Source organism: Canis lupus, chromosome 10 (genome assembly GCF_011100685.1).
Source record: "Canis lupus familiaris isolate Mischka breed German Shepherd chromosome 10, alternate assembly UU_Cfam_GSD_1.0, whole genome shotgun sequence".
NCBI lineage: Eukaryota > Metazoa > Chordata > Mammalia > Carnivora > Canidae > Canis > Canis lupus.
Window position 1 is genome coordinate 23878523 of NC_049231.1, and position 10116 is coordinate 23888638.

The following is a 10116-nucleotide window of genomic DNA, read 5'->3' on the forward strand; positions in this document are numbered from 1 at the left end:
ACTGGCTGGGCTGTCCTGCCCCCAGACCCACAGCCCCTACCACTCCCTGCTGCCTGACTCCCAGCAGCCCGATTAATTCCACAACTTGCTCAGATCCAGCAAGCACTTGGGGTTGACCCCTGCCTCATCTGGTACTTTATAAACTGAAGCTGCGTTCACTACCTCGCTTGATCCTCTCTGACCATACGCACAAAGATCCCAAGATGTTGCTTATCACCTGAGAAAAATGGGGAGAAGGTGTCTAAACGGGAGGAGGGACTTGCCTAAGATCTTGAGCTAGCAGAGTTAGGAATCAACCCAGGCGTTCCTGCCTGATTTATTGCAGGTTCCCATCGTCCCTGACTCTCTCCCTTGGGCTTCTACTCCACCTCCTGGGAGCCGCTGCTGGGACCCCCGTCTGTGGGTTTCTTCCAGAACACCCTGTATATTTTTATTGCACTTAAAAAATATATTTCATTTATTTATTCATGAGAGACACAGAGACAGCCAGAGACACAGGCAGAGGGAGAGGGCAGGCTCCCTACGGGGAGCCCGATGAGGGATTCGATCCCAGGACCCCGGGATCATGAGACGCTCAACCACTGAGCCACCCAGGTGCCCTGTTTATCACACTTATAATAAAATGTCTATTGTTTTTGGTCTGTTTACTTGTTTATCATCTGTTTCACCTCCTAGAGTGTACGTTCCTGACCTGGACTCCTCCTTGCTCAACCCCTGGGGAGTCATTTCCAGGGAGGGCACTTGTGAACGGCGCCCTCAGCCAGAGGTGCCAGCCCCCCAGGAGAGGGGCAGAGTCCGCTCTCGCTCACCCCAGCTCCCGCGGCGGCCTTGCTCGGGGCTGGCACTGAGCAAACTCTTGGTAAAGTTTTCCCGGGTGAATATTACTGGGTAAGGAAGTGCAAAGAGCACGGGCCTGATGCTGCCCTAAGGCCCAGGTGCCACCTACCCTACTTCTCCATTTTGCAAAACCTCTTTCGAGTTGTGCTGCCCCGTAGGACGTCCCCAAACCCCAGCCTCGGACACTGGCACCCACCACACAGGGTCAGCAGAGCACGGCGGCGACATTCCCCAACATCTACTCTCCAGACACTGGACTACGCTCCCCACGGGCCTATGTCACCTGGCACATGTCACTTGGCCTACTACTGGAGCCTCAGTTTCTCCAGCTCTGGACGGGGGAAGTATGGGGCAGCAGGAGGATGGCATGAGATACACCCTGCCAAGCACTGAGTGCCGTGTCTGCTCCAGAGCAGGCTGCCAGAGGGCCTAGTGGTTATCACTCCTCAGTAAGGACAGTGCCAAGAAGTAACGGTCTTGGATGGTGAGTCCCTACCTGTGGCCACCTGCGTGGTTCCTCTCTGCAGGAGGAGTCGCCCACACTCCTCATTCAAGTGATTGTTGTTCTTCAGGAATCTGGGGAAGACAGAGAGACATGAAGGTCCTGGGGCAGAGAAGGCCAGATGGAAAGAAGAGGAGGGCCACCCACAAGGGACACAGGCATGTGTCAAGGGGGATATTTCCATCAACTCTCCCGCACTCATGTGTGAGCACACATATGTGTGTGTGTGTATTTTCTCTCCTTTATTTTTTCAAAAAATTTTTAAAAAGATTTAATTTAGGGACTGGGTGGTTTAGTGGTTCAGTGCCTGCCTTCAGTGCAGGGCGTGATCCTGGAATCTCGGATCGAATCCCACATCGGGCTCCCTGCATGGAGCCTGTTGTCTGTCTCTGCCTATGTCTCTGCCCCCCCCTATGAATAAATAAATAAAATCTTTTAAAAAAATAATATAGGGCACCCCCCGTGGCGCAGCAGTTTAGCGCCGCCTGCAGCCCGGGGTCTGATCCTGGAGACCTGGGATTGAGTCCCACCTCAGGCTCCCTGCATGGAGCCCGCTTCTCCCTCTGCCTGTGTCTCTGCCTCTCAGTCTCTCTCTCTCTCTCTGAATAAATAAATTAAAAAAAAAAAAACTTATAAAAAAATAATAAAATAAAATAAAATAAGATTTAATTTATTTATTCATGAGAGACAGAGAGAGAGGCAGAGACACAAGCAGAGGGAGAAGCAGGCTCTATGCAGGGACTCCCCCTACGCGGAACTCGATCCCGGGACTCTAGCATCACACTCCAGGCCAAAGGCAGGTGCCAAACTGCTGAGCCACCCAGGGATCCCTTTCTCTCCCTTAGATAACAAATATTTGTAGGTCCCTGACCACCGGGAGCACTTCCAGGTGCTAGATATACAGAGGCAACCAGCCTGTCACCACCCACAGACCTTCAATTATCTACAGGGCAGGGAGGAGCAGCTCATCTAGGGGAGTGGGGGGCAGGCTCCCAGAGGAAGTGGCAGTCAGCTGAGGCTGGAGGAGGAGTGGGCAAGTTAGCAAGGTGCCTGCAGAGAGGTCCAGGTAGGAGCCACAGAGAGAAAATGTGTACAAGGAAGGACTGTGTGTGTGTGTGCATGCACACGTGTGCACGATTATAGGGAGAGGAAGATGGGTACAGAGCGTGTGGAAAGGGGTCTTGGTAAACGAAGTGTGTGGCTACAGAGCAGGGAGGATGCAAGGCTCTGAAGAGTGAGTGCCAGGAGGCCCGATACCCGGGCAAGCACAGAGCAACAGGGCCGGGGTGGATTCCTGCGGAGGAGACAGACGCGGCCTCTGTACCCCAGAGATTTCCTCCCTTCATATCCTGCACTTGCACCCAGGTCTGCCTCCCGCCACTCCCTCCCGCCAGCCCCCTCTTCCCCCTTGGCACTCACCTCTGCAGCATCTCCTCTGGCTTGACCACTTGCCGGGGCTTCTGGAAGGCCTCTGCCTGCAGCATGTGCTCTATGGCTCCCCGCCTGTAAGTCAGCATGTTCTCCATTCCCTGGGGATTTGTGGGTTCTGCTGGGTGGGCAGGGCTCTGGGCTGCTGACAGAGGGGCTCAGCTCCCCCCTCCACCCTCTGCTGTCAGCGGCCCCTGTCAGGGTCCATTCTGACCCGAGATCCATTCTGACCCAGTGAAGGGCGGCACAGGATCAGCCCCTGCTAGTCATCCCTGGGATCGGAGTGAGTTGTCTGCCTCACTGACTTCCGGGCCAGCCCTGCCAGTGGTCGGGACAGCTGGAGGGGTGAGGGCGATGGAGGGGAAAGGAAATCTCTGGCAACTGCAAGTGCTTTGCAAAGGTTCAGTATTAGATCTGTAAGTCACAGAGCATCCCGGGTTGGCAACTTTATCTGCTTTAATTCCTGCCATCCCTCCAGGGGGCAGACAGGAGACCACAGAGGGGGCTTCTGGACCCCCTCCGAGTGTACCCATTTCCAGGTCAGCTCACTCGGACAACAGCCCAATCCTGTCCACAGTCCGCCACCCGGAGCACCAGTGGGAAGTGACACTCCCAGCCAAGTCCCTGAGAATGCAGGACAGGGAGGACCAAATACCCAGGGGCCCCAGAGAGGATCCTGGGGCACCATGTATGTTAACTCCGCGAGTGAAACAGAAAATAGCCCCAGGGTCCTCACCGGATCCTCACATTCACCCACAAGCTATCCACCCATGAACCCAACACGAATTGAGCGCTCACTATGTGCTGGGATTGGGCAGGCGGTGATAAAAAAGACAGCACGGCTCAGGCCCTTTTGGCATCTGTGGCCATTTTACAGATAAGCAACTGAAGCTGGTGACAAAGCTGTGTCACAACCGAGAGGCTGAGCTTCTGGGGATGGAGTGACAGAATGCAACAACAGGCAGGCAACTCCAAGGTCATTTAGGCTAACCTCCTCATTTTACAGGTGAGGAAACGGAGACTCAGCTAGGCCCAGTGACTTGCCCAGGGTCACCCAGCAGATGAGTGGCAGAACCAGGACTCAGATGCAGGGACAGCCTCGTTTGTTGTCATCGGCAGTGGTAGGAGGGATGGGTACTTTCCCATCCGTCCACACCCAGGACTGCTGTATACTGTTGTGCAATGTGCGAACAGCACAAATGCACACAACTGAACATGAGTGTGAACGGCCTCATTGGGCTGTGTGCCCCCAGAGCCCCCTCAATCCACTGTTCCTGCCTTCTCCCAGGCCCTACTGCTTGGTGATAGACCTGGCATTCTATATGTCCCAGGCCACATATAGGGTTTCCAAGGATGACAAAGGCTTTCCCTTTACCCTGCCCACTCCTTTTTTTCTTTTTTTAAGGTTTTATTTGCTTATTCATGACAGAGAGAGACAGACAGACAGACAGGCAGGCAGAGGGAGAAGCAGGCTCTGAGCAGGGAGCCCGATGTGGGACTCGATCCTGGGTCTCCAGGATCACACCCCAGGCCAAAGGCGGTGCCAAACCGTTGGGGCACCGGGGCTGCCCACCTCTGCCCACTCCTTAGGGGTACAGGCTGCACAGCCCTGTCCCCTGTGGGGGCCCCCTGAGCCCCCATATCTGCTCTCTGCGGCCTCCTCCCACCTCCCTGGTACCCGCCCACTGCCAGGGGCATGGGTCTCCCCCACGACAGCATCCATGAAAGCCCTCACTCTTACTTTAGGGTCCATGGTAAATGGCAATGTGTCCAGCAAGATCAGTTTATCCACCATCTCGGGGAAGATACAGGAAAACTATGATGTGACCCAAAAAGGAAAGAATGAGTAGGAGGGGAAGAAGGCAAAAGGACTCAACGTTTTCCAGGGGGACACGGGTGTTTCCAAGCGGCCAGAAGAAGAATCTTCAGTCCCTTCAGGGTACACCCCTGCCCAAGGTCCACATCCAGACCAAGGTCCACGCCCTGGTGATGACTGGATTCCAGGATTCTCTGGGGATGGGGAGTGTGGAAACTCTGAACTCCATCGGGAATCCAGTTTCACTGATGTCTCCGCAATAATGATTATATCACTGCCATCTATAAAGCAAACTGGCCCTAGGCCATAAAGTGCTCACTTCCAATTTGTGACAGGAGGAGCCACTTCCCTTCCCGGTAACTCCTCCTTCTCTCCTGCCCACCTCAGGCCCCACCTGCAGGAATGCCTGACGTGGCCAGAGGTGGACACTGCAAAGCCATCTACTCACCATTCCGCCGATAATGCCACCTGGGGGGACAAAAGAGTAGTGACCTGGTACTCCCCAGCTCTCCGAATCCTACCAAGACTCTCTCACAGGGGCTGCCCCTCCCCAGGCTAGGGGCCTGGCTCTCTCCCACCAAGGGGAGGCAGAGCTCTTCATTCCCTCCCGGAGGCCACATGGCCCCTTCATCAGACCTTGCCACCCAAAAGGTCACATATTCCCTTGTCGTACCACCTCTGAGGCCGTATGTCCCCTGGAGGGGGGTGGTTCAGGCCAAAGGGCATAGTGTCCAGGACACCCACAAACCCCCTCATGTCTTCTGGCAGCGCCCAGAAGTGCAGGGTACTGTGTACCACCTCCTCTCCCTCCCTCGCAGCCCCTCAGCCCACTCGGCCCCCTCCCAGCCAAAGTGTAAACTCTACTCACCAAAACTATGACTCAGGAGGGAAAAACGCTTCCACTTCAAGGCTGAAAACACAGAGCCAGGTCAGGTTGGGCCCAGGCTGCCCCCCACTCTGCCCTGCAGTCCCTGTGCTCGGGACATCCCTCCCCAGCAGCTGGGGTGCCCCACTCAGGGAACTAGCTTGGAGGGGTTCTAGCTTCCCTGCAAGGGGTGAAGCCCCCAGAAGGATGAGAGCTCTTGGCAGCCTTCTCCCAACCTTCCCCAAGTCACCTCTGAATCCCTGGGAAAACTGGGGCCAGAGCCAGGTCACTCTCAGGCAGCACTGTTTCCCCGCCACCACACCCCACTCCAACGAGAAGAGGGGGTGTCCCAGTGTGTGTGTGCGCGCGTGCGCACACACACACACACACACACACACACTGCCTCCGGCTCACCTGCTACAACTCTCCCGATCTCATTCACAAAGTTTTCCTGGCAATACGGGACACCAAGGTAGTAATGGGACGAGAGCCCATGTCCCCCGAAATCCATGGCAACATAATGGAAGTCTGAGGCAAGAGATGAGGGTCAGGGAAGGCGTCTAGGTGAGCTGTCTCCCCACCCCTCATGCCCCTGCAGTCTATATCACATTGCCCCTTGGCTTCCCTGCACTCCCACCTTTTGGAAGAAGAGGGATGAGTCTGTCAAAGGAGTTGGCATTGTCCAGCCAGCCGTGCAGGCAAAGAACTGGGGAGCCCTGCTGGGAGCCCCAGGCTTTGGCAGCGATGTGACCCCAGGGCACAGCCAGCTTCAGTTCTGAGAGCAGACCTGGAAGACAGCCACCCCCTCGATCGCCAAGCAGGTGCTTTCTGAGGCCCCCATCAGTGCCCTAACATGTCTGGGGGCATCGGGGCAGCCCCGGGGGACTCAGATTCCTAGCTTCCTACACTGTGCCCCGGGGATGACCGGGAAAGAGCGTGACATGGGACTGGGGACACTCAGAGGAAGGAAAGAAAAACTGGGTCCACTGAGTGAGGAAAACCAGGGGAGGGTTTCATGTGCAGAACTTTATGGAGTTGGCTGGGGAACTGGCCAGACCTGGGCTCTGCCGGCTGCGTGTCACCGTGGGCCACGATTACTAACCCCTCCCAGCGAGCCCCGGTTTCCCTTTCTGTAAAACCGGAGCAAACAGAGTAATAACAGCCAACAAATTCTCAACTTTCGGAGGGGCGGAGGGGGGCCCCTCTCACCTCCTCACAGCAAGTCCTACCAGTATCACCCTCCCTTCGCAGACCAGTAAACTGAGGCATGGGGGTGCAGTCCGTGCCCGAGGCCCATCTGGCGCAGGCGGCACCATCCCAGGACCCGGTCCTGACCACCCGGCACCGCGCGGTGTCCGGCCAGCGCTGGTCAGGGCTGCCTTCTCCCCGGTCCGCCACTGACCTCTCCACCGGGTCGGGCTGGAGACCGTGCGCCCCGGACCCCCGCGCTTGCTCCTCTATCCCGGGGCTCCCGGAACCCTGAGAGGCCGCGCGCAGCCCCGGCCTGGGACCCCGCCCTCCCGCGGGGGCGCGTCCGCCCGCTCCCACTGCCCCTCCGTGGACGGAGGGCGCCCAAGTCTGTGGGGGCGGCTGGGAGGGCGCGCGCGGCGACCCCCAGCCTCCCCCGGTCTAGGGGCCTGCGGCGCAGCGTCGTCACCCATTGCTGGAGTCCCGCGGTCGCACGCACCACGCAGCCGCGAGGTCGAAACTCCGAGTAAACGCAGGAGCTGCAGGCCCCGCCCCCGGCCCGGCCCCGGCCCCGCCCCCGCCCAGGCCCGGCCCCGCCCCCGCCCAGGCCCGGCCCCGCCCCGCCCCGGCCCCGCCCCCTGCACCGCCGGTCCACCGGTCCCTGCGCCCACCAGTGACTTCCGGAGGGCGACCGCGTGTAACCCGCCTCTCCCCTCTGGCCCGGAGGGGCCCCGAGCTCCCGGATACTCACCCACCCCGCGACTGGGGAACTAGCGGCGGGGGCCGCACCACCTCCAAAATTTGGGGTCACACCGGGATGGCATCTAGGAGAGTGATGTCTCTGCTTGACGCGTGGGTGACGGGTACCAGGCCCTGGGCAGTCTCCAAGCTGGCCTCGTTCCCGCGCTGGACCAGGAGCAGCCGCAGGGCGCGGGCCACCGCCTGGATGCTCACTGGCTCGAACCCCTGGATTAAAGGTGGAGAGACTGGGCAGGCCACTTTAGCCCCGCCTTCGGCCCAGGCTCTGATCCTGGGGACCTGGGATCCAGTCTCACGTCGGGCCCCCTGCAGGGAGCCTGCTTCTCCCTCTGCCTGTGTCTCTGTCCCTCTCTCTCTCTCTCTGTGTGTCTCTCATAAATAAATAAAATCTTAAATAAATAAATAAATAAATAAATAAATAAATAAATAAAGGTGGAGTGACTCTAATGGTTAACTGTTGCCTGGAAGGCCTGCCGCGAACCAGCTTTAGTATTTGCTGCACGAGTGAATGAATGTGTAAACTGGGGACATGGGGGAACTTCCCAAGTGAAGAAGCATTATGCACAGAGTGACCCTGAAAAGGATGAAGAACCCCAAGTCAGCGGGACGCCTGGGTGGCTCAGCCTTTGGCTCAGGACGTGATCCCAGGGACTGAGATCAAATCCCGCATCGGGCTCCCCTGCTTCTCCCTCTGCTTGTGTCTCTGCCTTCCTCTCTCTCTCTCTGTCTCTCATGGATAAATAAACAAAATCTTTTTTAAAAAGCCTAGAAGTGACCCCTCGGAGGTCACCATCCAGCAGAGCCCCTTAAATGGTGAAGCACGGTTGGAGCGAGGACTGCCCAGTGAATTCTCCCAGGCGGAGACAGAAGACCCAGGCCCTGAAGGGCAGGCAAGGGCATGCCACAGTGCAAGGAAAGTTGTCAGTGGCTAGAAAACGTGGGGAAGAGGGAGCCTTGGGGCTGGGTGTGGGGATAAGGAATCTGGCCCTTACCTGAATTGTGGGGGTCTGGGGAGGTTGCTTGGACCTAGGGGTGATGAGACCACTTCTATGACAGGTACACACCCAGTGGTGTCCTTTAGTTCCAGGATGCTTTGGCTTCCTTGCTGGGGGTGACAGATCTTGGGGTGAGAGAACCAATGGGACATGACTGCTTTGAATGGGCTCTTTTCTCCTCCACCTTGGGGACCCACTGACATCTCTTCTTCATGGATGATGCCGCATTTATACCTGGCACCAGTCTCTAGTCTGACCTCTAGGTGGGGACCTCTAGTGCATCAGACCTTCAGCCCAATTGGCCAGCGTCCAGCATCTGCTCCCTCCTCCCTGTCCCTCAGGCAGTCACCGGCTCCTCCTTTCTCAGGCTGCCAAGGCCTTTTCCTGCCTGCCAAATCACTTGCCCCTGCCCCGTGTATCCTCCAACTGTCACAACACCCCCTTCAGCTTCCCTGTGGGAATCATATAGAGAGGTCACTACTCTACACAAATGCACCTGGGTGGCTCAGTCGGGTGAGCATTTATTCGCCTTTGGTTCAGGTCAAGATCCCAGCCAGGGTCCTGAAGTTGAGCCCCACCTCAGTAACTCTTGCTCAGCGAGGAGCCTGCTACTCCCTCTCCCTCTGCTCCTCCCCTGCTTGTACTCTCTCACTCTCTTTCTCTCAAATAAATAAATAAAATCTTTTTTTTTTTTTTTAAGATTCATGCAGGCTTCATGCAGGGAGCCCGATGTGGGACTCGATCCCGGGACTCCAGGATCACTCCCTGGGCCGAAGGCAGGCGCTCAACCGCTGAGCCACCCAGGCATCCCTCAAATAAATAAATGAAATCTTAAAAACAAAACCAAATGTACCCCTGGTCACACGGGCCTTGATAAAGGGTGACCTGCATTGGCTCAGCCTCAGGACAGTCCCTCTCACTCCCCCAGACTGGACTGGGCTCTGAGCAAATGCCCTGTGCAGTGGGCACAAGTGAGTGGCAGTGCTCTCCTGAGGCTTTGAGACTGAGCAGACCCTCTTTTGTTTGGGCACAGATTCAGTGATGGTGCTGTTGAGCATGCAGCCAGAGCTAAGTGGAACAGTGACCTGTGATGGCCAAGAACAAGGTGAGCTGGGCATCCCAGCAGCCCGAGGTTGCAGAGGGGATGTGAATGCCTGCAAGTGGGCAGGGACAGAAACGTTGAGTCATTGTGTTGTGCCTGGTTCCCGTGTAAGGAGCTTCAGGGGGAGCAACATACTTCAGGGCATCTTGGAAAACTCTGGAGCTGTTAAAAACTCTTTGCTGGCACGTAGCCCCAGGGCTGGGAGCCAGGTCTTTGGCACTCCACCACCTACAGTCCAAGGAGCTCTCCATGCTCTGCTGTCCTCACGCTGAGCCAACTGCAGGCCGCCACCCTGCCCTGTCCTACTGCCCTAAGACTTAGTGGCCTGAGTACTCTTTGCCAGGTCAGCTTGTTTCTCCTACTCTCTCCTTCATGCCCTGGAACAAGGCCTGATATGTTCTTAGAGCCTCATGGTGGTTGTTATGGTAGAGGGAGATGACTCTAGGCTTTTCTTTCTTTTCTTTTTCTTTTTTTTTTTTTTAAGATTTTATTTATTTATTCATGAGAGACACACACAGAGAAAGAGAGAGAGGCAGAGACACAGGCAGAGGAAGAAGCAGGCTGCATGCAGGAGCCTGATGTGGGACTCGATCCCAGGACTCCAGGATCACACCCCGGGCCAAA

General features: G+C 56.7%; 1 protein-coding gene across 4 annotated transcripts in view; it reads right to left on the reverse strand.

The window, feature by feature from the left end:
- The window catches only part of SERHL2 (serine hydrolase like 2), a 37096-nt gene extending 29912 nt beyond the window's left edge, over nucleotides 1-7184 (reverse strand). For 2 of the 4 annotated variants that reach the window (XM_038550325.1, XM_038550327.1), the window contains exons 1-8: nucleotides 7106-7184; nucleotides 6086-6235; nucleotides 5863-5976; nucleotides 5452-5493; nucleotides 5032-5051; nucleotides 4509-4583; nucleotides 2759-2868; nucleotides 1334-1413 (exon numbers count right to left, since the gene is read on the reverse strand). In XM_038550325.1, coding sequence (XP_038406253.1) covers nucleotides 1334-1413; nucleotides 2759-2868; nucleotides 4509-4583; nucleotides 5032-5051; nucleotides 5452-5493; nucleotides 5863-5976; nucleotides 6086-6235; nucleotides 7106-7109 — 595 coding nt within the window. In that variant the 5' untranslated portion in view covers nucleotides 7110-7184. Of the gene's footprint in view, nucleotides 1-1333; nucleotides 1414-2758; nucleotides 2869-4508; nucleotides 4584-5031; nucleotides 5052-5451; nucleotides 5494-5862; nucleotides 5977-6085; nucleotides 6236-6850; nucleotides 6992-7105 lie in introns of those variants that run through there. The other 2 variants (XM_038550328.1, XM_038550326.1) reach the window with 2 other exon arrangements.
- Between the last annotated feature and the right edge of the window lie 2932 nt (nucleotides 7185-10116).